Source organism: Sorex fumeus, unplaced genomic scaffold (assembly GCF_029834395.1).
Source record: "Sorex fumeus unplaced genomic scaffold, SorFum_2.1 ptg000079l, whole genome shotgun sequence".
NCBI classification, from domain to species: domain Eukaryota; kingdom Metazoa; phylum Chordata; class Mammalia; order Eulipotyphla; family Soricidae; genus Sorex; species Sorex fumeus.
The window spans coordinates 5,943,556-5,969,887 of NW_026606136.1; the positions used below are offsets into that span (position 1 = coordinate 5,943,556).

A 26,332-nucleotide genomic window follows, 5' to 3' on the forward strand; every position below is an offset into this window, starting at 1 on the left:
TATAGTATAGAGGTGGGACACTTGCCTTGGTTTTGATTCTCAGCATCCCATATGGTTCCCTGAGCACCGCCAGGAGTGATTCCTGAGTGCAGAGCCAGGAGGAACCCCTGAGCACTGTTGGGTGTGGCCCCCAAACAAACAGATATAGGGCAGGGCTGTACCAAACTGTTGGGCATATGAAGAGTCAGGAGCCTTGCACGCCTGGGCCTTCTGAGCTTGTGCTTCTTGGTGTGCCTGTCTCACAGGGCTCAGAGAGAACTCTATAAATATCGAACTGCCTTAGGGCGTGATGTAGTTTAGAGCAGCTTGCTTATCTGAGAGGGCTTGATTAAGTAAGCCTCAGGATAAACTTTTTGCAGAGAAGTTGGGAAAAGAGACTGTTCTAAGAGCTTCAAACCCTTTGACCCTCCTGCCGGGAAGAGCCCTCCCTGTTTTTCTCCCTCCCTGCAGTGCCCAGGTTGCATCAGTGCTTGTGACCCTGTGTTTGCTTCCTGCATTCCTTTCAGATGCGCCAGTGTGAGTCTTCAGAAGCTCCCAGAACAGTGGCTACGGAGTGTTTTGGAGGAAATCAAGAGTAGTGACCCCTCGTCTAAACTCTGTGCTACCCGGCGTAGTGCCGGCATCCCGTTCTACATCCAGGTAGTGTGTGCGGTGGCGTGTGCTTGCCCCAGGAACAAAGGCATGTGCTGTGGGAGGCATGCCCACACGGCAGCCTATAGCTTTGAGGTGTGGCAGGCGGCGTTCCTGGAACAAACGCTCAGGGAGGCCCACCTCAGAGTGTGCACGGGCACGGGTAGATGAGATTCCACCTGAGGAGTTGGTAGCAGACCCAGTGTGGGATTATCGTCGCCCCCAGACCACCTCAAGGATGGGCACATGGAGCCCCAGCGGGAAGTGCACATGCCCCCTACAGGAAGTGTACATGCTCCCCCGGCAGGAAGTACACATGCCCCTCCACAGGAAGTGCACACGCTCCCCCACAGGAAGTGTACATTGCCCCCTGGCAGGAAGTACATGTGCTCCCCCAACAGGAAGTGCACGTGCTCCGTGCCACAGTTCTTATTTCAGCGCCCTGTGAACTTCAGGGAGACTGCTTTGCAGAGATCAGCCTCCAGGGAGTTTCAAAACCCTCAGCAGGTATTTGCCCATGCAAGGGTTTTTGCCTTGAAGATAAGAGAATCTTCTTGGTGCATAAATTTGCCATTTAACTGACTTGCTCATTGCCAACGAATGAGGGCCCTAAAAGCACAACACGGAGGTGAGTCCAAACAGGGACCTGTCCCCTCTGACCTCATTTCTCCATAGGCACTCCTGGCATCAGAACCCAAGAAAGGCACGGTGAAGTTGTTGAGAATAACAATGAAAGAGTTATTGTCCCTGGCTGGCCCTGGAGGCGACATGCAGAGCACTGTTCCCAAGGTAAGAGCCCGGGAGCAAGGCCACAGAACACTGGGCACTGGGGAGCTGGCTGGGTGGAGCACAGGCTTTGCATGGGGGAACCCGGCTCCCATGCCTGCCAACATGCCCCCGAACACAAAGAAAAGACAAACCTCGAGAGAGGGCTGATGAGGGTGGCAGACACTTGCGACTTGCTTCTGTGGCTTGGATCTTGGTCTCTCTTTCCCCCAAATAAACCGCTGCTCTAGTGGACATGTGTTGTCCTAAACAGATCTTTTGGGTGGAAGCACCAGCAGAGGCCAACCTTCTAGAGTACTGTTCGTGAGTCAGAGTGTCAGGAAGGCCTGCCGTCCCCTCAGATTGTGACCTTGGGTCTCTCCGTCTGCATCAGTCCCACGACTGAGCACCATGTGGTTGTCGCCTTGATTAAAATTTGGTGCCAGGGGAAGGATTGTCACCCAGCAGGCTCATGTGGGCAGCTCACTCAGCACAGCAAGTGCCTGCCGTGGCCCTGGGTTTGTCGGCTGCTGGAGCTGTTGGAAGCGGGGCCTTGTTCCTGCAGGGCAGGCACTTGGGCACGGAGCTCTCCCTGGCCTGCTCCTTGACATTTTTGTTCCGTTGATTTTGGTGTCTGGGCTCAGAGCTCAGGGATCCCTCCTGGTGGGCCGTATGTGCTACCAGGGCGAACCCTGTGCTGTCTCTCCAGCCTCACCCCCACTCGGCATTGGGCATCCCCCCCCTTCCTTGTGCATGGCTCCTACTATCCGCCACTCACTCTGTTTGGGGTCCTGCTGCTGCCACACGGAACCGTGGCAGACCTCTCCTCTCAGCGCCAGCCCCAGCAGTTTGCTGTGCCAGCCCCTCCCCCGTGTGCACAGGCTGGTCCCAGTGTCGGGATTCCTGTTCCCAGCATCAGGGGGTCCTGTCTGGTCCTTGCCCCACTTATCTCCGCCATGCGTGAGTGAGCTCTCCTGCTTCTGCATCTCAATAGCTCCAGAGCTGCTGGGGGTGTTTCCGTGGCTGGGCTGCAGGGCAAAGGATGAGAGGAGAGAGGTTTGCCTTGACCATCCCTACCACTGTTGCACCCACATTTCCCAGTAACGGGCACAGTTTTTAAAAAGCTTCACCGATTGGTCACACCCCATTTTTAAATTTGTTTGGAGGCCACTCCTGGTCGTGCTCAGGGCTTAGTCCTGGCTCTCTGCTCAGAGACCACTCCCGGCTGGGCTCCCATACCCCATTTTTCTCCCAAAATATTTGGCATAAAATCTGGTGAGACAGTTGTCTGGTGAGATCTGGTGTCTTTCCAGATCGGTGTCGTCACATTGTTCAGGTGAGTGCCCAGATGTGGCATTACTAGGGCCAAGTCTCCTTTTTATTCTTAAGGACGCCCCGGCCGGTTTGAACGTGGCGGCGGCACCAGTTTACAACTGCCAGCAGTGAGCGAGGTCCCTTCTCCTGTCCTCACCGGCCCTTTTGTTCCTGACTTTACTGAGTCTTCATCTGGAGGGGTACCGTGGTGGGCTGCCCCATCTGCCATTCCCCCAGAACCACGCTGGACTCCACGCCGAGCCTGTGGCCTGCCCCAAGCGCCATCCCCTGGCCTCGGGCTCACAAGCCAATTTCCGTGGGGGGTGGGGGGCGGACAGTGCTCACCCCACCCCCTCACCCCCACCCCCACCCCCATGCCACTACTCTCTCTGATCAGCTGTTGCCTTTCCCCAAGAGCTGTTCTGTGCTTGGGCCCTCTGCCATTGATGTGTTGTCTGTGTTGGGGGCGGGCGGTTTAGACGGTTCCAGCCCACGCGCCTGTGTTCAGTCCGGCTTCACTCAGGGCTGTTGCCACCTGTACAGCGCACTGGTGTTTTTCCCTTAGTCTCAGTTAGCTGAGGGCTCTGAGGTACCACACATGGTTCAGGGCTCTTTGTTCTCTCTCGGAAGCACGCCACTGGTTTGTGGGTCCTATTGGCTTATGTTGGCCGTACTGGTCGAGCCTGCTGCACCTCGTTTTGGGGAAATGAGTGCTGGCGTGTCCCCCGGTCCTATCCACTTCAGGGTTTCCTCCTGGCCAGATCCACCCATTGGGAGCTTATCACCTGTGATCACCCTCCATGAAGCTTTGGGGGGCTTTACTTGTTGTGGGGAAGCAGGCATTAGGGCCGGGGTGGACAGTGGTGCTGGGGCTCTACCAGGGTCTCTGCTCTGTGAGCTCCATCCCCGCTGTGCTGGGTCAAAATGATACTGAGTTGTTCAGATCTTTCTGACTTAAAAATTTGAGACTATGCCATTGCACCCTGGGTGTGGCACTCTCTGTTCTAGGTCCATGCTCTGAATATCCTCCGTGCCTTGTTCAGAGATACCCGTCTGGGAGAGAACGTCATCCCCTATGTCGCCGAGGGCCTGCAGGCTGCAGTGCTGGGCTTCAGCTCTCCTGTCTGGGCAGTAAGTACCGCTGCTGTCCTCTCACTGACGTGATTCTGCTCCCGGGCAGCCCCGACGGCTAGAGGAACCAACTCCAGCCTTCGTCAGGGCAGCCACCGTGTCTGACCCCAGGGCTGTGGTCTGTGGGACACTGAGGCACTGCTGAGCGGGTCTCCCCAACCCTGGCCTCTGCTGCTCTGTCCGTTTCCCGGGAGCTAAGCTGTCCACTGTCCTCAATGGATCGTTTCAGCCGTGTCTGAGTCTGGGCGGGCGTGTGAGGCCCACAGGCCCGCAGGGGTGCGGTTCTCTCCCCCTTCCCTTCCCTTCCCTTCTCTTTGTGCTGGCCAGGCTTGTGCTGTGGCTACGCTCGCCTCTGTTCATAGTGGCGTCCCCTTTCCCAGAAACCCGCCTGTTTCAAGCGAGCATTCAACACCCCCTCAGTACCTCAGAGGCTTCTAATGCACCTGGGCCCTTGAATGTTGGGCCCTGGGTGTCGGCATGACCAGAAATGCTGCCTCAGCCCTGCAGCCTCAGGCAGAAAGGTTATGAGGCTGACTAAAACCTGTCAGACGACACGTGTGCACTGAAAGGGTCAGAGAAAACACAGCCGGGAACAGGAAAGTGGCCGCCTCCCTCCCTCCTCACCTGGGGCTTCTCCTGCAGCTGGCTCTGGGGGACCTGCTGCTTCTCTTCAGTTGCAGTGTACGCTGTGAGGGTGGCCTCCATCAGCCACCCCTGCCTCCTCCCTCTCCTCACCCCGCTGCCTCCTTCCTCACCCCCCTCCATTACTCTACCTGCCTCCTCCACTGCCTCCTCTACTGTTCGCCTCCTCCCACTAAGACTGAGTCTGGGAAGCAGGTACTGTTAGCGCCAGTCTGGCCTCAGCGTTCTGAGACGCACCTGGCCCTGCCGTGCCCGGGTCAGCTAGGCTGGGCAGGCAGAGCCGACCCCCGTGTGCGGCAGGTGCTGTCCCTGCTCCTGTGAGCTTCTTCGCTTGTCTGCTCCTTTGTGTGCTGAAATCAGAGCCGAAGTGTTGACATTTGGTGAGCATCATCAGACGCAGAGTACGCATTTGGCACAGTCCAGCACTGCTCTACATTCAAGGCCCACAGTGGACGAGGACAGAAGGGGAAGGCCACCCGAGAAGGGTCCGGGAGAGTCTCCCGCAGGATATGGCTGACCACACACGAGATCCAGAGTAGGAGCGTGACCTGCACCCCACACCTCCTGGGCCTTTGCTCAGAAAATGAATTTCAGTTCCGATAGAAGTAGAGCGTTTGGACCTTTGCTGAGGGATCCCCACGCACAGAAGGTCTGGCCTCCCTCGGAGCAGCGGGCCAGCGCCAGGCCAGTGGGTCCTGAAGGAGCTTGCAGGGAGTTACGGGCTGGACATGGGTCCGGGGGCTGCCGTGGAAGCCGTTAGATGTGTCTGTTCAGGCGGCCATCCCGGCACTGAACTTCGTACAGGCCATTGGCATGCCTCATGGGGATGGGCTGTTCCAACACAGACGTTACTTGGGACTGAGTTGCCAAGACTGCAAAGAGAAATGATGCAGAGACTTAGCCTGAAGGCAGCCCCGGCCGCCACACTGTGGCCACTGCACAGGTGATAGCAGCGTAGACAAAAACCCACCGTGGAGCGAGGCAGTGCCAAGACAGGTCGGGAGCTACACTGAGGCTCACTTCAGACCAACTCGGCACAGACCTTGAACCCCACCTAGCTGCCAGCCTGAACCATGGCCCCTCGGGAAGCTGTGCCAGCTTCAGCCTTGTTGGTCCATGGTGCTCCTCACTACGCCAGAGCACAGCAGGCAGGAAAGGAGGAACGAGACTGGGCCAGAGCACCCGTGTGTTCGCGGCCCCCCTCAGCGTCAGTCCGTGCTGGGCTCCCTCAGATCTTAGGAGCCTGTCAGAAGGTTCTGTCCTGCCGGTATTGGAGCAGTTCTCAGCCTCAGCTCAGCCTGGCAGCCCCGGCCAGCACACACAGCGCAGATGTTTGCTGTGGACAGAGAACAGGGCTGAGGGTGCACCCGGGCCCAGCCTGTTCCCGCCCTTACCACACGCATCAGGCCTGGCTTCTGGGGTCCCTGGCGTTCAAGCCCTAGCACTGGGTTGCCCTCCCCAAGTATCGCTAGACCCCTCCAGAGACACAGTACAGTAGGAAAGGGACAGGGGCTGGGTGGATGAGCGTCACCTGTTACCGTGAAAATGGAAAAAGGGTGGCCACTCGCCATGCCACCTCCTCTTGTCAGGGCTCAGCCCCACGCGACCAGCTCCCCACCTTGTTACCCAGCAGACGGAAACCAGGGCCCACCGGTCCGTCACAGCCAGAGCCTCCCGCAAGGCTGGGGTCTTCCTGTGAGGTGGCAACGTGTGGCGTGTCCTGCAGCAAGTGTGTGCCCCAGAATGTTCCAGAGCTGAGGGTCGAAGCGGCACATCTGGCCTTGGGAAAGCCATGGGCGCCTGGCACAGAGGCCAGGGCACAGTGCAGTGCGAGGGATGGGAATGTTCTGGAATCGACCAGCAGAGACCGCTTGACTTTGTCCACAGAACCCCTGGTCGAATCTCAAAGGAAAGTTGGTTTCTACCAAAGTCTGAAGGTCCCTCTGTCCACCTCTCGGGGCTGTGGGAACGGTCTCGGGGTGGGTTTCCATCCTGTCGCGTCCTGCCCCCCTGAATGAAGCCCGCATGGAAGGCTTGTCGAGCCCCCTAGGTCTACGGTGGGTGGGGGCTTACGGGGTGCTGCTGGTGTGGGGCAGGCCCCATGGGGGTCCCACTGTCTGCAGAAGTCAGCAGGGCAGTGCCCACTGTTGGCTAGTTATTTTCCTTCCTAGAATTTGGGCCATTCTGCGGTGGCTTCACCTGCAGGATGGGGCTGCCGGCCACTCCGTTCCCAGGGCCCTCAGCTGGGCACGCGGGCTGAGCTCCCCGGCCTCAGCTGGAGACTCCTCTCTCACTGTGCGCCTCCCCTCCTCTCCTCTCCTCCCCTCCACTCCACTCCTCCCCTCTCCTGTCGTCCTCCCCGTCCTGTCCTCTCCTCATCTCTCCTCCCTTCACCTCTCCTCTCCCCCTCCCCTCCTTCCCCCTTCGCCCTTCTTTCCTCCTTCACCATTTCCCCTTCCCCGCTCACCTCCTGTGCTCAGTGTGGGCACTCAGGTCCTTTAGGTACCTGGCACTGGCCTTGATTAACACTGTTCTGGACATGAAATGTTGGGGGGGGCACATTAGGGTGAGGGGTTCTGGGAGAGTGGGTGACTTGAGAAGAGGAGGGGAGGCTTCTCAGAGGAGAGCAGTGCAGCCACATGGCCAAGCGGCACCACGCACTGGGCACAGAATGGTGGGTACACTGTTAGACCCTCACCATGGGCTCTGCCCAGCGCCCTCCATGAGTAGCACCCAGAGTGGCCTTTCCCTGACACCTGGGTGGGCATCGCACTGCAGGGGAGTGTGCCACCGCCCAAAACCCGGCCACGTGTGCTCCCCTGGGTATGTGGGGGGGGGGGGGGCGGTGACGGGGATGCCACTGTCTAAAGTCCGGCCGCGTCTGTCCCCCAGGTGCGGAACTCGTCCACTCTTCTCTTCAGTACCCTGATCACAAGAATATTTGGAGTTAAAAGGGGGAAGGAGGAACTGTCCAAGAAAAACAGGTGAGTTGCATCTAATGCTAATTTCACTTTTCACAAAGCCTTTTCCTGGCCAGAAGCTCCCTGGGATTCTGCTACCCTTGGAGCCCCACCTACAGCCCATTGCTATAACGACCCAGTCGTCAGTCCAGTATTCAGTAGGGCCCAACCAGGGAATCTCTTCTCCCATCCGGGGGGCCTTGCACCCCACATCCCGCACCGTCCCAGGTCTTCTCCCCAAACTTCTGTTTCCAGACTTCACGGCTGATGGCCCTGGAGAGCTCTGGGCCAGCCCGGGCTGCGGGGGTCGCCCTCGGAAGCTCTGGATGAGGCCAGGCTCTGGGCATTGGACAGCACAAGGCAAGTGCTGCTGGTGCCTGGGCCAGCATCTGGACCGGCTGCTGTGGGGGTCACAGTGTCCTCTCTGGGGTAGAAAGGGGCTGGTCCATCCCTCTGCGGGCACAGCCGGTCATCGGTCCAGTTGCCGAGTGTTGGCTGAAGTGTATTTTCTGATGCCAGACTAAGGGCAGGGGCAGGGCTAGAAGGGAGCGTTCTGGTGGGCCTCAAAGAGGCGCTGAAGGTCTTCAGAGGTCACTATAGAGAAGCAGGAAGTGGGTTTGGGCATGCAGTTTCTAAGAGATATCTTTATTTCTGTGGAGTGGCCACTGTAGTCTTCACCACCAGCCTATTTGTGAAAATGTTCTCATGTCTGGAGTTTGGAATCAGCCCTGAGGAGCTGTTCTACTAGTCTCCTGTGGGCACGTCCCGTCCCTCCCAGAGTCTCCTGTGGACATGTGCCGTCCCTCTCAGGGTCTGCTGTGGACACGTCCTGTCCCTCACAGGGTCTGCTGTGGACACGTCCCTCACAGGGTCTGCTGTGGATATGCCCCATCCCTCACAGGTCTCCTGTGGACACGTCCCCTCTCAGAGACTCCTTTGAGCACTTACTGGTAGGGGGGATCTATGGCACAGTTCCCTGGAGCCCTCACGGAGACAGGTGAGCTGAAATGGCCCCGGAGGCAGACCAGGGCTTTCGTGCCGAGGACTAGGCTGGCTCCCGGGACACTCAGAGACATTTAGTGAGAACTAGAGTCTGCGGCCAAGCTTGGGAATCACCAAATGGAGCAATGGTTCATCTCCAACAAGTGTTCCTGGCGCTTGGTGTACCATGTCCGCTGGACAGTGGCGTCATTGGGGTCCACGGGAACCTGCATCCTATCCAAAACGTTCCTCTGCCTTGGCATGGGGCAGTGACTGAGGCAGGTGGCGGGTTTCCTGTGTAGACGTGGGATGTGCGTGTGTCTTGACCTGGGGTGTGTTTGTGTGTACACCTGCTGTGGGTGTGTGTGTGGAGCCACACTTGTGTCCCAGCCTGACTGCCCAAGTTTCCTCTCAGCTGCGGCTCTGGGCTCGGCTTCTGCCAAGTGCCTGCTCCAGACCTGCAGGAGGCGCCTCCTGCCCCCCCGAGTGTCCCTGGAGCCACTTGTCCAGGTGGAGCTCCTGCTGCTGGCTCTGAGACGGAGTTGGGGGGCCTGCTGGGTCAGGGCATTCGGGGGCTCCTTTTCCTAATAGCTAGTTTAAGAAATTATTTGGTACAGGGGGTAGGGCATTTCAGTGACCCAGGTTTATCCCCGGCATCCCATATGATTCCCTGAGCACAGCCAGGAGTAATTTCTGAGTACAGAGCCAGGAGGAACCCTGAGCATCGCTGGATGTGACCCAAAAAAAGCCAAAAGGAAGAAAAAAGTTTGGGGGCCAAAGACACGACCCGGTGGGTAGGGTAGTGTGCAGGCTTTGCATTGCCAGAGGCCCAGATTTGATCCTAGACCTACCCAGCAACCCTGAACATTGCTGGGTGTGGCCCCCAACAAAAAGACACAAATAGAAAGTGAGGCCGGAGAGATGAGACCACCAGCCTTGCACGGGACCGCCCCAGACTTGACCTCGGCCCATGAGGCGCCGAGCCACACTGAGTGAGGCCCTTGCGTGACATCCCAGCCCGGCGACCGAGAATTGCTGGGGGAGGGTCCCAGAGAGAAGTCAGGAGGAGTGCTGTGTGGGTGCTCACTGCCTGGGGCTGGGCGTGTGACTCTTTGGCAGAAGCAGGCAATGGAGGACACCTGCCCCGCCCACTCCCCTGCACGCTGCAGCCAGCTTCTGAACCATCTCGTGCAAGGGCTGCGTGCCACTGGGCAGGTGCCAGCAGCGCCAGCCAGCCAGCTGGCCGCGCCCCACCCTGCCTCGGAAGAGGGTTGCTTTAAGGCTTGTGGAGGACCTCACTGGGCATGGGAACGGATCCTGTGGGCAGCCCGCCGTGTTTGAGTTCAGGAGTGTTAGCATACTGGTTTTCCCTGGACAGGCTCTCGGCCAGTTCTCGTGGCCAGAACAGACCCACAGGACAGCCCGGCCCTTCTCCAGAGACCTGGCGGGAAATGCGAGCTCACCTCCCTTCTCTCTGGTCTGGCTGGGCGGCTCAGAAAGCTGGGCCTCAGAGAGCCAGTGCGGGTGTGGGCAGGGGCGCCCACCCCTTGTGTTGGAGAAACAGCAGGATAGCCTGCTTTATGGGGGCAACGGGTGCTTAACCCTCAGTCCTCCAGGATGAAACTGCTCACAGAATGGGCTGGTTCTTTTCTGAGAGAACTTCGAAGCAAAACGCAGCATCACAGTATGGAGGCGAGGCTCCACATGCCGTAGACTGTTGGTGGTCTTTAGCAGACCTCACGGCCGTGCTGATCCAGTCCAGGCGGTCTGTACTGAGTGCAGGGACCACGTCTCAGAGCGGCTTGTCGGCAGCCCCAGGTACGCAGACCGTCCCCAGAGCCCCAGGAAGGAGCCCCTTGGTCACCAACACTCAGCGGGAAATTCAGAAGAGTAAAGGTGTGAGTGGTTGAAAAGATGCAGGGATGGAACTTGCCTTTAGTAAAGGCAGCGTTTGTTTTCCAAAGAACTGTGGCAGCAAACTCTGATTCCAGAACAGTGAGCAGAGCAGCTGAAGCAAGCGCTCTGACTCGAAGAAACATTTTCTTAGGCTGTGGCAGCTGTAAACAGAGGGAAGCAGAGCACCGCCCCAGCTGGGGTCGCATTTTCCTGCAGCGTTCTGGGCTCAAGGGTCAATCCCTGCTCAGCTCTGCTTTGTTCTCTGAGGGCTGCGCCACACCCCTGCTCTCCTGTCTGACGGCAGAGGTGCCACGTGGCTCCCGCCTGCACACCCGGGGGCCTCCGTCCCGGGCCTCCTCCAACTGGAACCCTGTTGGTCCTGGGGATCGATGGTGGGCACTCTGCGGGTCAGTCCCAGTGGTCCCGCATGGAGGCCGTGAGTGTGAACCAGAGGGAACGTGATTCGGGTGTATAATCAAAACCTACTGACCTAACTCACCGATTTAATGGAATTGATTGTTTGAAAGATGAGATGCCAGAATTTACATGTGAAAACCATCTGTAGGGCCTTCAACTTGCTCTACTTAACCCCTTGTAAGTCCTTTGGCCGAGGGGAGGAGCCGTGGGGAACTGCTGCCGGACCCCCCACAGACCCTGCCCGCTGCTCCATCCGCAGATGGGGGAGGGCAGGTTTCTCCTCAGACATGAGACTGCTCCTCTCAAAGCCCCTGCCCTGCCACGTGTGTGTGTGTGTGTGTGTGTGTGTGTGTGTGTGTGTGTGTGTGGGTGTCAGAGCACCTCAAACAGGCCCTGGGCTCTGAGCGGGGCTCGCCTCCATGGGCGTGTGCGTGCGGGTGGTGTGCGCGTCTGTGCGTGTCCAAGCTCTTGTACAGGCTCTAGTGCGACCACAGCATAGAAACTCAAATTTGGAAACTCGAATTGTTGTGGGTTTTATTTTGGGTTTTATTTTAGCCTACTTGGATCAGGGCTGAGCATCCTCCACCCAGATCCTCCGAATTCCAGTAGGCGGGGGTCACACCCACCAACTGGCCCCCTGGCGCCATGTAATCCCATCAACGGCCAAGACTCAGAGACTATAAAACCCAGCTCCCGATGACATCTTATTATGACATCTTATTATCTCATTCCTACTTTGGACAAACTGGCAGGCTACCGAACGTGGCCTGCCCACACGGCAGAGTCTGGCAAACTCCCCGTGGCGTACCCAGTATGCCAAATACCAGTAACAATGATGGGTCTCATTCTCCTAAAGAGCCTTGAATATAACACTTTCTTAAAAATCTCAGGGCTAGGATGAAGGAGACGTTACTGGGGCCTGCTCGAGGCAATCGACGAATAACAGGATGGTCGTGATTCATGATTTTGGGAGAGGAGCACACCCAGCGATGCTCAGGGCTGACTCCTGGCAGTTTGGGGGATCATAGGTGGTGCCGGGTATTGAACCCCAGTCAGGTGCAAGGCAGGTGTCTTAGCCATTGTACTTTCGCTCTGGCCTGCCATCTCAGACCCTGGCCTTGTGTCCATGCTTGTGCTGCACGTGCTTTCACTCATTCTTTGCTGAGGTACGAGGGATGGACCCCCAGGCCTCATGCTTGCAAGGCCCCTCCATGCCCCTTCTGTGCTTGTTTCAAGGCGAGTGCCTGCTCTGGCATGGGGATCGAGGCCCTGCATGCCGGCCGCTGCTCAGGGACACTGGGCCCAGAGCACATGGAGGCTCCAGGGCCATCTCAGTCCTGCAGGAGCCCCAGAAAGGGGCAGTGCTCTCCACGAGGCGGGCATAGGGGCTCTGGCCTTGGCGCCTGCCACAGGAGCCTCACAGCCACAGGCTGCCTTTGGCTGTGTGTGACCATCTGCTGCACCGAGTGCTGTTGCATGTGAGATGCAGGATGTGCCTTAGCCTTACGGTTTTGTGGAAAAGTGTTTAGACACTTCAGGTGTTTTGGATTTGTTGAAAGTGTCTTTGCAGGATTAATTTTTCACAGGGGGTGTGTGTGGGCCACACTCCATGGTGCACTGGACTTCCTCCTGGGTCCACATCAGGGATCCCTCCAGAATGGGGCTCTAGCACTGAACCCAGGTCAGCCGTGTGCAAGACAAGCTCCCCACCCTTAAGGCTCCAAGCACACCAAGTCTGGGGGATGGCTCAGGTGGCGGGCTCACGGGGCCCTGTACAAAAAGTCCGGGTGAGCTGCGTGGCTGCTTGTTCTGGGAGCTGGACGAGCTTCCCGTCCTGTTGGCAGGTTAGAGAAGCCACGGTTCTGCTGTTCTCTGGGGACAGAGGGAGAGGGACGGGGAGAGTCAGGGGGGAGAAGGAGAGCAGGTTGGGGAGAGAGAGAAAGGGAGAGAGTCAGGGAGTCTGGGAGAGAGATAGGGAAAGAGTCAGGAAGGGGTAGAGAGAGGAGGAGTCTGGGAGAGAGTCGGGGATGGAGAGAGTCAGGGATGGAGGTCTGGGAGAGAGTCGGGGATGGAGAAGGAGAGGGAGTCTGGGAGAGAGGGAGGGGAGGAGTCGGGGAGGAGTCTGAGCCACTCCAGGAAGCTGCTGCTTTTGAGGATTTCCCCTCCGCAGCTGTTCCCCGCTTCCTGGAGAGCCAGCGCTGAGCCCAGGATTCACACGCGTGGAGGATGTCGGGGTAGGCGCTGAGTCCACACCGGAGAGCAGAGCCCTGAGGGCCAGAGCAGATGTGTGGCAGGCTGAAGTCGAGCTTTGGCGAGCCTGGCCACGTTCTCTGCTCCCCACTTTCCCTCCACGGACAGGTGGCCTGGGAGCAAGTTGCTAGAAGCTTCTAAGATGAGACCAGGTGGTGTCCAGGAGTCTCAGGCAGGGGCCCTCGCCCGCTGCGCGGCACCCCACGGCCAGCCCCAGCCCACACGTCGCTAGGGGACAGCTGCAGCACAGTGGCGCCCCATGGCTGGCGCTGCTCATCCCCATGCAGCTGCCAGCCGGTTTGGGGCTGGAGAGGCCAGAACGGCCAGCCCCTTTGCAGCTCTGTCCCTGGACGAGTTTTTCGGGGGTCATGGTGGCCTCTGGCCTCTCTGGCAGCAGTGCAAACTGTTGGACCAAGGGTACTGTAGCCGTCCATGATGCCTGATGGGACCCACTGGAAGAAGTGCTGGGATGGCTGCCCGGCTGCTCTGGGTGGGCCCCACTGTCCCCCTCCACGTGCGGCTTCTGTGTGCATGCCGGCCAGGGACTTGGTCCTGCCAGAGGAGCCCACAGGCCCACCACCTCCCGAGGCCTGCACGGGGGCCGCCTCAGGCTTGCAGGGGGCCACTTGAGCCCTGTACAGGGGCCACCTCAGGCCTGCGCAGGGTCTGCATTGTCTCTGAGCAGTGCTTTGCAGGCCCCTCTGCTCCATGTCCTGTCCCTGTCCCCGTTGGCTCTGCTGCCTGTGACCGTGGCCACCTCCATCCCATCTTGGTCAGCTGCCTCGAGGACTCATCAGGCTGGAGTTGTAGAGGCAGAGACGAGGATGAGAAGGTGTCACAGGGTGGTGGGATTGGCCCCAGAACGTCACTCTGAGGCATCCTCGTGATAGCCTTACTCCCTATTCCACCTTGAGCTGAGGGGCTCAAGACCCCGGGAAATGGCAGCTCCCCCAGTCATCGGGAAGGTCCGAGGAGCCTCAGCCATGCCCCATAACGCCCAAGAGCCTGGCTGTCTGCCGGCAGCGTTTCCCTCTGGCAGGATTTTAGTCACATAAATCCACGCACACACTAATAGGAGCCGGGTGTGGGTGAAAACGCACAATGGCAACTCGGGGTGGACTTAGGATTCCTGTGCTAAGAGCACATCCAGAATCAGGGTTGGGTATGCTGTTGATGGCTCAGATCTTCAACAAACCTCAAAATGTGAGCAAAGTACTTTGGTTATAGTCCTTTTTAAAAAAAAAAAATTGAGAAGAAAAGAAATAGAAATTAAATAAAACAAAACTCAAGAGGCTTCATTCCAGGTCAGAGGAGCTGACCACATCTCTCTCCTCACAGGATGACCGGAAGCGAGTTTTTCTCCCGGTTCCCGGAACTCTACCCCTTTCTCCTCCAGCAGCTGGAGGCCGTTGCTGAGCACGTGGACAGGTGAGGAGGAGCCAGGAGCAGGGCGCAGCTGAGACCTTCCGAGGGCCGGTCTCATCTGTCCTCCTGCCCCAGACAGAGCTTCCAGAAGCCTCTTCCCCAACCCAGCGCCCGCCCTCGGGGGCAGATTTGTACCTGGAATGTGCGTAAAACCTTGCTTTGCTGTGTTGCTGGAACGTTCTGTATTTGATTGCATCCAGCTTAATCCTGTCCGGCTGACAGACCCGCATGCTTGCCTGGCACGGGCTCACAGCGGCTGTGCTGCGTTCATCCGGGCTAGGAGCCAGCAGGAACCCCCGCAGGCAGCACTGGTGGAGACCCCTGACGGGCTCTGCCAGCCGCAGCGGGTGTAGGGGAGCGTCCTGGGCAGAGGCCAGGCAGCAGCACTCCTTCGCAGGACGCAGGGCCCGAAGGCCACCGTAGACGCGCTGTGACCTCGGCGCGTGTCATGCTTTGCAGTGACCCTGGAGCACCGGCCCAGCGCCCCGGCATGTTCCTGCTGCTCCTGGTGCTGGAGAGGCTGTACCCTTCCCCGATGGACGGCGCCCACTCGGCACTCAGCCTGGCACCCTTCCTCCCCCTCATCAGCAGGTAGCGTGTGGGGGCGGCGGGGTGGGCACAGCTGGGCCCCTTCAGGGTGACTGGGGCGGGCGGGGACAGCTGGGAGCATCTGGGGGAGCGGTCAGTAGGACACAGGGTCGAGGAGCAGCCTTGCTGGGGCTCGTCCAGGGGGTTCTGGGCACCCCTCGCCGTGTTTTGAGACCTTGTGGGCCGGGGTTGGGGCCTCGTGCCTACGAGACAGGCCCTGCACCCCCACTTCTGGGGAGGAACTGAGACGGTGGCACCGGCTGTGGGAGGTCAGCCCGTACACTCTGAGTCGGCTGCCACTGCCTGTGTTGGCGAGGGGCGCCGCCCGTCTGTCAGGCACTCCTGTCCCCGTGCAGGCCGCTGACGGCCGAGGCGGGGGCACCCGATGAGGAAAAGACACGGAGCAGAGTGGGGTGCTGGCCCTGTGTCTGGGTGGTCATCCGTGTGTCTTCCGTGCCTCTGCCGGCTGAGCTCCAGCCCCCCACTTGGTGTGGTGGGTCGCTAGTCTGATGGAGGAGGACAGTGCTGCTTTATCATCATTTGGCTGTTGGAGTGTTGGACTTGAATATAGGAGACAAAATCAAATTCGGATGGTCCCCAGAAGCAGGCATGGGGAAATCAGTGTGTGTGTGTGTGTGTGTGTGTGTACATGAATGTATGTGTGACTGTGTATATATATAAGTGGATATGTGTGATTATGTGAGTGTGTGTATATGAGTTCTATGTGTGACTGTGTACATGTGTAAGTATGTTTGTGAGTGTGTGTATATATGTAAGTGTACATATGTGATTATGAGAGTGTATGTGTGACTATGTATGTGTGTGTGTGTGTGTGTGTGTGTGTGTGTGTGTGTGTGGTATCTAAGCTGGCTCTGGGCAGGTGTTTGCAGAGCTGCTCCACTTGACTCACCTGATACGCCTGTCTGATGGGGTCCACTACTGAGAAATAATGGAAAGTGGCCTTAGAGGACAGTACTGAAGGGCTGAGAGGGCCCCCGTGTTCTGATGGACAGAGTGGTAAGGGCTGGCAGCACTGACCAAGCTGGCTCTTCTCTCGGGATCTGTGACTCACCGGCTGTTCAGCTCACGTCAGAACAGCGATTGGATCTGCAAACAGCCTTGTTTCCGCGAAGCTCCTGACCGTGGCGGAGACTCTGGCGAGGCCCACTATTCCATGCACTCAGAACCCAGCCAGCCACTAGGCCACCAGACCACTGACCCCACTGTGTGCAGCAAGATGCAGGGCCTGAGAGCAGGGCAGCTGAGGAGCCCCAGACCGCATCAGCCGCCGGGCACAAGGACATGGGGCTTGCCTGCGCCTGAGAGCTTGGACATCTCGAGTGAGCTTCTGAGCTCGGAGAAGGGGTGAGGCAGGCGGCCGCCTCTGCAGTGCCAGCTCCATGCCACTCTCTGCCTCTGCTGCAGGAGGCCCAGGGACCTGCTCTGTCTCCCCCAGGTCACGCAGGCTGGACCTTGAGGAGGAGTGAGCAGTGTTAGGGTGCTCAGGATGCAAGCAGGCCTGCCCCTTCCCGCAGAAGCAAGGCCACAGGTGCTGCAACATGGGGTCACCCTGTCCGGGCACAGGCTTGGGGGCATGGCCCCCACACAGTGGGGTGACGGGGGTGGGGGCACTATGAGCAGCCTTGACCCGGAATCTGGAGCTACTGTCATCTGGTGAGCACCACAGCCTGGGGTGAGACCTCCCGCCAAGTGGCATCTTTGCTCCCAGTGGTGGATTCAGGTCTTGCAAAAAGAAGAGTAATAGTGGCTGGAGCAATAGCACAGCGGGTAGGGCGTTTGCCTTGCATGAGGCCAACCCGGGTCCGATTCCCAGGATTCCATATGGTCCCCCCGAGCACCACCAGGAGTAATTTCTGAGTTGCAGAGCCAGGAGTAATCGTTGAGCATTGCTGGGTGTGACCCAAAAAAAGCACAAAAAAAAACGTAATTGAGGTTGAGTAATATTTTAAATTTTTTCATTGCATTTTTTTGTGGTGCCAAGGATTGCACCTGGGCACATGCCCTTCCTCAGGCCACATTTGCACCCCAAGCTTTCAGGACGCGCCACATTTTCCCTGAGGTGCTCTTGGGTCCTGCTTTTGAGCATCTTCTCCATGCTTCAGCCCCGGAGCTCAGCACTGTTAGGGACAAGTGAAGGCCCAGCCCGAGAGGCACTGGAACTGCTCAGGGGCCTAAGAGGGAAGGGGGAGGGTAGTGGGTCGGCCTGGCACATGCGTGCATGTGTGTGTGTGTCTCTGTGCACGTGTATCTGTATGTCTCTATATGTGTGTGCATGTGTATGGCTACATGGGCACACCTGTGTCTGCAGGTGAGCACGTGTATGTGCACACGTGTCCATGTGTGTGCATGCCTGGATGTGGACATGTGTGCCTGCATTCATGCCTGCGTATGCACACACAGATGCATGCACTCTCACAAGGCAGGACTTTGGATGGTACACTGCCTGTCCCCCTGGCTGAGGGGATCTTCCCCTTTGTGCATCTCTCCTGCCTCTTGGCTGCAGAGTGTGGTGCTTTGAGGAGACGGGCCATTGCAGAAGGCGTGACACTCACTCAGGATGACCCGCAGTCAGAGTCCGCACAGAGCGGCCTGGAGTACCAGGGCGCATCCTGCTGAGTAAGCTCAGCCTGGGCCTTGCTGCTCGTCCGCGTGTACAGGTACAGGAACTCGGGCCTGCTGGCCACCCTTGGTCTCTGCTGCTCCTGTGGTTTGGGGCCACACCCCATAGTGCTCAGAGGCTGCCGCAGCTCTGTGCTTGGGGGTCACTCCTGGTGGTGCTTGGGTATCTCCTGCTGCCAAGTCTGTACTCGGCCCTCTGAGCACTGTCCAGCCCTCTGCCGAGTCCCCACTCAGCTGGTTAGCGACACGGATGGGAGCCTCTGCTCGGGTGCACCTGGCAGAGGGGTGTGCTCAGCCACAGCGGGCCCTGGCTCTGCTGCTCCCCCAGCCCCAGCAGCGTGAGACCCAGGTCAGCTGCATGGAGGGCAAGTGCCCACTCCGCACTCCGCACTCTGCTGTGGCCAGGATTGCTGGAGGCAAGAGCAGAGCCACTGCCCAGCATTCCCATTGTGGTCAGAACTGACCAATGTGTCTTGACCCATCTTGCTGCTGGACATGTCCGCTCCTCTCTGGGGCTGAGCATAGAGAGAACACGCTGGGAAAGAGAGGCAGGTATGGGCCCCCAGCGCTCAGACCATTCCCCGACTCTGGTGTCTTGACTTAGGGGCTGTCTTGGGGTGCCCAGCCTGCCTTTGGGGGCCTGAACAGTGGCTGCCGCGTCCAGCATGGACGGGCTTGCCCACTCTGTTCTCAGCTTCTCTCTGCATGAGCTAGGCGTGGCGTTCAGATCCCGCCACTTCTTACTCAGCTTTCCTTGGAAACTCCATCAGCCACAAGAGCCTGAGTTGCTCTGAGGGAAAAACTAAAAGCGACCAGGGAGCCTGCAAGGCGGCCTCTTCACAGCGTCCAGCCCTGGCCACACTCGCACAGGGGGGAGCAGGCTCAGAGGAACACTGGGCAGCCTGGCCTATGGACCGATTCCAGAGCACCTGTGCGTGCAGGTGTGCACGTGTGCATCCTAGGATCACATGCAGGAGCATGTGTGCTCCGTATGTGTGAGTGCACTTGTGCCTTGTGGGTTCTTGACGGGAGAGTGCATGTGAGTGTGCGCATGTGCATCGTGGAGTCTGTACAGGAGCATGTGTGCAAGTGTGCTTGTGTGAGTTGTGGTTCTATACAGGAGAGTGTGCGAGTGTGCACATGTGCGTCACGGGATCATCCAGGAGTGTATGTCCCGTGGAGCATAATACTTGCTGGGGAGACACAGGCTTGGCTTCTGCCCAACCGTTGCTCCTCTCCCCACACTCCGCCACTTTCCTGCTCAGGTCCAGTGGGAAATCAGGTCTGGTTGCTCCCGAGGGGAGCCCGTATGCACGTGGCTGAGAACCCCAAGCGCCCTGCTTTGCTCACGGGGCCAGGGCATCCCCCGCCGCGGGCAGAGGGGTCAGTGTCCTTGTCCTGACTCATCTGCCCTGCCCTGCCCCAAGCAGGAGCTGTTGTTGAGGCCCCGGGTGACCCGCAGGGACCCTGCAGATACCCACCACCCCCGAGAAGGCAATGCAGGACTGGTCCAGACTACGGGCAGTGGCTTCAGACTTGGCCAGCCCCCAGCACAGTCTTGTTTTCCTCGAGTGCTTCCAGCACCCACCCAGGCTCAGTGCCCGTCCTGGGCCAGGAGCCCGCAGGGTCCCTTCCTGGCTGCCTTCCTGCTCTACTTCCAGGGCACCGTCTCTGCGTCTGAGCCCCCACAAAGTGTCTTAGGTCCTTGCGACCCCCAGGCCCCCTGCCCTGGAGGCTGCTGGGCCCTGCTGGACTCCGCCTGGGTCAGCCTCCGCTCACAGCTCGGCGTGTCTGGGCAGCCCGCGGGGGCTCCCCTCGCTCCAGCCCCTGAACGGAGCAGGACACAGACTGGGAAGCTCCGGGCCTTCACGCCAAATGCGTGCGTACATGTGTATGCACATGTGTGCTGTGGGTGTGACCATGTGTACTGCGTGCACATGGGTTCTGTATGTGTGAAAGTATGTGCATGCCTGGAGTGTGCTGTGGGTGTGTCCATGTGTGCTTGTGAGAGAGTGTGCACACGTGCACAGTCTGTTTTTGCACTGGAGGGTTTGAACTCGTGCCTTTTCTTGTCCTTGGGGTTACACCTGTCTGTGCTCAGGGCTGACTCCTGGCCCTGCACGCCCGGATGGAAACTGGGTGAGCCCCGTGCAGGGCCGGCACCTTCCCTGCTCTCTCCTCCGATCAGGCCTGATGGATGCTGGCCAACAGCCTCCCCCTCTCCCTGCCTGCTTTGTGACGGGGCAGAAACAGGAGGGCTGGCATGCCCGGGCTCCCTTCCTGCATCAGCAGATCCTGTGCTTGTGGTTGGGACAGAAAGGGCATGTCCGAGTGACAGCCTCTGCCAACTCTGGGTGCCCTGTGGGGCCGTTGGGACCCAGAACACTCAGCGTGGGCAGCACTGCCTGTGGAACCAGCCCAGGGAGCCACGCGGCCCTGGCCTCTTCCCTTCACCCACGCGTGTCTACAGGTGGGGTGGGTTGGAGGAAAGATCATGAGGTACTGAGGGGCACCGTCGCTGGTGGCCAGCCAGGTCTCCCTCTCTGTGCAGCTCCCATGCATTGTTTCAGCAAGACATGGACCCAAGCGGGGGTCAGCGTCAGGGACTTAGCCAGAGATCCCCACCGGAGTTGTCGGTCTGTGTCTTCTGTTTCACAGCAGGGGTGGGCTTTGAGCCAGCCCAGGCCAAGGGTTGATGACGTGAGGGGCCAGGCCACTGCTGCTGGAGCCCAGCCCTGCTCACTTCTCCGCCCTGCTCCCTGGAGCCGCTGCCCCCCTCCACTGGACATCAGTGTCTCCCACTGCTCTTCATACACCACCTCATGCTCTTGGGTCCTGCCGGATGGTGTCTCGTCTGACAGCGCAGGCTCCGTCCTCAGACAACGGGCACAGCCAGGAGACGCTCCCGCCACGGCCATTGCCTGGCAGGCACAAAGCCTTGACAGGATGCCCTGCACCACCCGATGCTCTGAGCCCGATCCCTGCAGCCGTGAGCACTTTCCTGCCACACTGCACTGTGTGTGTGTGTGTGTGTGTGTGTGTGTGTGTGTGTGTGCGCATGTGCGTTCCATGTGCAGGAGCCCTCAGCTGGGTGTGTGCGGGAAGGATTAGAAGGAAAGTTGTGAGTCACCCCCTGAAGACAAATCTGGGGACTCTCAGTCCTTGCTGCGCCCCTAGCCAAGCCAAGTGCCCAGACATAGTGACTCATCCAACCCGTTCTGGCTTCTCCTTGCACACATCTGACAGGCATTAATGGGAATAAGGGCCAGCTCAGTGCTCAGGCCCCCTCACTGGCCACAGTGTCACATGTCTGATGGCAGGAGTAACCACACTGGCCCCTGTGTCCCATGTCTGATGGCAGGGGTGACCACACTGGCCCTGGTGTCACGTGTCTGATGGCAGAGGTGACCACACTGGCCCCAGTGTCCCGTGTCTGATGGCAGGGGTGGCCACACTGGCCCCGGTGTCACGTGTCTGATTGCAGGGGTGCCCACAGGGGCCCCGATGTCCCATGTCTGATGGCAGGGGGGGCCACACTGCCACAGTGTTGTGTGTAGCATGAAGAGTCAGTGAAAGTGTGTTCTCTCTTCTCAGATGTGGCCGCTCTCCCATCTACCGCTGCCGGGAGATGGCGGCTCGTGCCCTGGTCCCATTGGTTCCCATCGACGAGGTTCCCCGCACCATCCTCAGTCTACTGGCCGAACTCCCTGACCCGAAGGACCCGGGCTGGCGGCAGAACCATGTTCATGGGACTCTTCTCCAGGTGCATGTGCATGGGTACCTCAGGCAGGGCGGAAGTGTGAGGGTATGAACTGTGGAGTGCAGTCCCGTCTCACCACCCGTTTCCTGGCCGCAAGTTCGACTGGGAGGGTGAGACGGATGGGCAGCGAGATGGGACCAGCCACGCTGCACGCTGCTGCCACCCTTTCTGGGCCTAGCCCACTGTGACAGCAGGTCATGTGCCTCCCGGGGTGTTTGGAGATCCGTCCAGGAAGCAGGACAGGACCAGTTCCCAGAGGCTCAGGGCCATGGCGGGCCGCACCTTGCCCAACCGACCAGTCTCCCTCCCTCTGGACAGGGGGTCTGCTGAGCTCCTGTGGGTCCTGTGGTGTTTGCCTGCACCTGCACAGCCTGTCGAGCCATGGCCGCTGGCATCCCCGTGGCTGCTGGGACAGTGCTCGCCCGAAGGGCTCTGCTGTTCAGAACACCCAGCGAGGGGCCCCTGTGAGCATGACTGCGTCCCTCTGAGTAGGTCTGCCTGGGAATGCTCAGGGCCTCCAGTTCTTCAGCCTCCGGTTCTGGAGATCCCGGGAGGAAACAGGTCTGCACATTCCTGCCATGGGCGTCGCCCGAGGAGTCTCAGGGACATAGCCAAGGGACAGGGTCACTGCCAGGGAAGGGCAGAGTTTGGCCGAGTGGGGCTACTCCTGGGCTTCCGACAAAGGCCCCTAGTGTCATGCTGACATGGAGAGTCACATGTGGTGCTTGCATGCACACACAGACACATGCATATATGTACAAGTCCATGTGCACGCGTGTGTATACAAATACGCACATGTGGGAGCTGCCCGTGTCCCTGAAGTACCACCCGTCAGGCGCGGGCAGGGCTGTCAACCATGTGCTCTCTCTGCAGGCCTCCCACCTGCTCAGGGCTCTGGCGAACTCCACGCACAGGATACACCCGTGTCGGCGGCAGGAGCTCAGCGCTGTGGCCCTGCAGGCCCGTGCCAAAGGCTGGCTGGCCCAGAGGTACGTGACCGGCGCTGCCGTTTCTGGTTGGGGTTTTGAAATTCCTTGTCACACGTTGTCCCCTTTTACTCTGGACCGTAACGCAGGAAGGAAACTTGGCTCGTTTCCTTCTGATGGGCCTTGTGGCCGGGCTGTGGTGCTGGTGCCTGGCTCTGCCGTGTCGTCTCTCTCACCTATGCAGGGCTGCGGGGGCAGCGCCGGGCAGTCGCAGGGCAGGAGCGTGAGCCCGGTGTCGCCCACCCAGTGCAGGCGGCAGGGAGGCTGCAGCCCATGCTTCCCTCTGGCTGCCCTTCCTGAGGGTCAGGATGTCGGGGCTTCCCAACCCCCTGCTTGGAGCCCCTGCTTCCAGGAAGGGGTTTGCCCGCCGTGACATCGTGACCTGATCACGTGCTCCTGGGCAGAGAACGCAGGTGTGCACTGACCGTTTTTGAATTCACGCGTATGAACTTTGGAGCAGAAGCCCAATCCTGAAGTGTTTGAGTCTCCATGCTGCTTTCTGTGGACATGGACACCACATGTCCCAGCACAGAGGGGGTTCCTGTCTCCCCACACCCCCACCAGACTCTGAGATGTGGGCCCTTCCCACCCTTCGAGGTGACATCTGGTGGCACTTGGTTTCCCCAACAGCCACAGTGAGTTCCAGACGTCTGTTGGCGTCTGTGTCTTTGGAGAAGTGACTTTCACCTCCTCTCCCGGCCTTTGAAGGGGTCGTGAGTTTTGTCACGTCGAGTCAGTCTGTGGTTGAGGGACATCGGGGTGTGCTCTAGCCGCTTCTCTCCAGCCGACCCCCTGGGGTGGGGCGCGGCCCCTCCCGATGTCCAGGACTGTGCCAGGTGAGACGAGGCAAGTGGGTGGGGCTCCTCAAGGAAGCACAAAGCCGCGCGTCTCAGGAAGAGATCCTAGCTGTGTTTGTCTAAGCAGAGACGTTCGGTTAGCGTGTACCACCCAGCACTGGGGCAAGGGACCGACATTTCCTGCTTCAGCTCCTCCGAACTTACGGAGTGTCTGAGGAGGGAACGGGTTCTGCAAACACGGCTGTGTGCACATGGGTCGCAGTCACAGACAGGCTCGAGTGGGGCCTGCTGAGGCTTCCTAGGGCCCGAGTCTGAGGCGGGCCGGGCCAGGAGTCGCGATGCCGGAAGAGCCACGGCCAGTGCCTTCTCTGGGGCTCCGCGGGTCCAGGCCAGAGGTGAGAGCAGAGTGGGACCGCAGGTGAGGTCACTGCAGAGGCCATTCGGGCTGGTCACGCTCAGGAAGGCCAGGGCGGGGTTGGGAAGTGTCAGTGGGCTGTGAAGGGGACCAGGAAGCCCCAGGACAGGCTCTGGCCCTGTGTCCCTGCCCCTGGCAGAGGTGGAGCATCCGCCCCCCACCCCTCCCTCCTGCTCAAACCTCGGCCTCTGCCCATCTCTGCTGGTGTCACTGGGGCTCAGTGCGTGTCCTTTCTTTGCAGACAGAACCCATGTCTGGTGACCCGAGCTGTATACCTCGACCTGCTCTTCCTGCTCACGTGCTGCCTCGATGGGCCTGCAGGAGGCCCAGCACCAGGTACTGCAGGTGTGCTGCCCTGGGCTGTGAAGCCTGGCACCAGGCGTCCCTTCTGCCCTCACTTGCACCCCCCAGCACCAACTCGTCCCCGCCCCCACTCACTCGGGGAGCTCCCGCAAACTGCTTCTGAAGAGGTGAAGGGAGGCTATGTATGCCCCAGTGGGGTCGGCAGGTGCTGGCTGGCATTGGTACTGACTGAGCCTGGTGGGGCTGACTGTACCAACGGGCCTGAGCCCCCCCACACGCCAGGGTATGGCCCGAGACCGCAGGGCTGACATCAGCCTCTGTCCTGGACCCTTTGGCCGCCATCACAGCATTTGAGGACCACTTTCCCACAATGGTGACCAGTCTGCCCACGACGTGGCATCTATAGTTCTGTCTGGGCCTGTAGCGTCCATCTCTGCCAGATGAGCCGCTGGCAGTCCTTTCAGGAGAGGTGGGTGGGTGCCTGTGAGTCAGGAGGTGAGGCCAGATGGGTGTCTGTAGGCACGCTGGGCACGAGCTCCCTGGGGCTTCTATCAGGGTTTCCAGGTGAGGTCAGCCTGGGTTGGCGCCTGCCCACCTTCCTGAGCACCCCACTGGACTGTCCTGCCTTGTGGACAGCGTGGCTGGCTCCAGGGAAATTGTCTGGGCATGGACGCAGGCTGGGGCCTCCTTGCCTAGTACTTGCTCTTGTCTGGAGACCAGAAACCCCCCCCCCCCCCCCCCCGGGAGTCTGAGGCCACTGCGGGCTTCATCTGAGCTTGTGGTCTCGGGGGCCTGCACGCCCCTAGGTCTGGTCTCTGCTCTGGCTGGAACCTTCCCTGGGCGCTGCCCAGACAGGCCTCAGGCCTCGCTGGCGGTCTGCCCCAGACTCCTGAGGAGGGAATGCAGGGGGCTGTGGGGGGAGACTGCTCCACCCCGCGCCGCCCCACAGCGCCCGAACCCACTCAAGGCCTTTCACGTCCCTCTCCCACGAGTGTTTGTAACTGACACACACTGCATGCTTGTGTTCACACACATGGCACGTGCTTGTAAGTTGTCACGCATGATGTCTGGTTGTGTTGTCATGTGCACCTGCTTGTGTTACACGCACACCTGGTTGTGTTGTCACACGCACCTGGTTGTGTTCTCACGGGGAGGCCATGCTGTCTGAACACCAGCTCACAGGGGAGGCTGCCATGGGGTGCAGCTCGACCGCTGGTGCTGAGGAGGGTCTGCCCAGCCCAGTATGGGCGGAGTGGCCTTCCCTAGGGGAGTGGAGGAGGGTCGACGGGACCTCCCTCCTACAGGAGCCCCCATGCAGAACGAGTGGGGTCTCCCCGAAGAACCTTGCCGCTCCCACCTGCTGCAGGGCCAGCACTGGGATGGTCGCGCAGACGGCCTGTGCCTGGGGCCCACTGATGTGTGGGACTCCAGGGCTGCCTTGGAGTTAGGAGTCCTCAGGGCAGGTGCCGCCACCCACGCCTGCCGCTTCTCCTCCGCTTTCAGCGCTTCGGCATCGTGACTTCTGGGACGACGTTGGAAGGATCCTCTTGGAGTCAGAGCTGGCCACAGGCTTGCCCCCTGCCTCTTCGGCGCCAGGCCTGCCCCAGTACTTGCGAAGCCTCACCCAGCTAGCCATGGCCGCCGTGTGGGCCGCAGCCACCCCGTCGGGAGGGCAGGGCCAGGACCCCCCGCTGGCCCTCTCTCTCCTCCTGGGGGCCCCCTTCCCAGAGGTGCGGCTGCTGGCGCTGGACATGCTCTGGGAAAGGGTCTCGGGGCCCAGCCAGCCACCCCTGCCTTGTGACCTGGGAAGGACCGTCCTGAGGCTGGCCGTGAGAGAAAGCCACTCCGGGTGCCTCTGCAAGGTGCGTCTGGGAGTGGACCTCGGGCAGAGGGTGGGCCTGGGCGCAAGGTGCCTACGGCCACTGCTCTTCCCACTTGGGGACGAGGCCTGACTTTCTCTTTGGTGTGGCTTGGTGTCCTAGATGCTCAGAGTCCTTGACCACATGGACCCTCAGGAGTGGCTTCCGCAGGTGGAGGCCTGTGTCCAGCTGAGCCCAAAGGAGTTCTTGAGCTGGATCCTGGACGCTGCTTCCGGTGAGAGGTATGGCCCTTGCGCAGGGGCATGTGAGCTGCCCGCCTGTCCTCTGGTGCCCCGACTCGCCCGTCCCCCCGGGCCAGCCTAGCAGCGGGGCTGCAGTGAACCCTGGCCAAGAGCAGGTGGCCAGAGCCAGCTGAGTCCCGACACAGCCGTGTGGCCGAAGTGGCCCCACACCCTGCATGGGCTGCCGGCTCGGCTCTCACGGCACTTTGCTTCCCCAGGCCCGAGGGTCCGAGCGTCGCGCTGAGACTTGCCTCCAAGGTGATCGCCAACCACTCACAGACGCACGAGGAGGTGAGGCCGGGTCAGTGTGTCCCTAGTCGTGAGGCGGGAA

General features: G+C 59.8%; 1 protein-coding gene across 1 annotated transcript in view; it reads left to right on the forward strand.

Annotated features, from left to right (window-relative positions):
• The window catches only part of THADA (THADA armadillo repeat containing), a 53,012-nt gene that overhangs the window by 22,774 nt on the left and 3,906 nt on the right, over window positions 1–26,332 (forward strand). Inside the window, exons 22-33 of the mRNA XM_056130534.1 lie at window positions 507–639; window positions 1,306–1,419; window positions 3,718–3,840; window positions 7,375–7,466; window positions 14,325–14,414; window positions 14,871–15,002; window positions 21,234–21,402; window positions 22,273–22,388; window positions 23,839–23,933; window positions 25,404–25,762; window positions 25,883–26,001; window positions 26,220–26,292. Of these exons, the coding sequence (XP_055986509.1) occupies window positions 507–639; window positions 1,306–1,419; window positions 3,718–3,840; window positions 7,375–7,466; window positions 14,325–14,414; window positions 14,871–15,002; window positions 21,234–21,402; window positions 22,273–22,388; window positions 23,839–23,933; window positions 25,404–25,762; window positions 25,883–26,001; window positions 26,220–26,292 (1,615 nt within the window). The remainder of the gene's footprint in view (window positions 1–506; window positions 640–1,305; window positions 1,420–3,717; window positions 3,841–7,374; window positions 7,467–14,324; window positions 14,415–14,870; window positions 15,003–21,233; window positions 21,403–22,272; window positions 22,389–23,838; window positions 23,934–25,403; window positions 25,763–25,882; window positions 26,002–26,219; window positions 26,293–26,332) is intronic.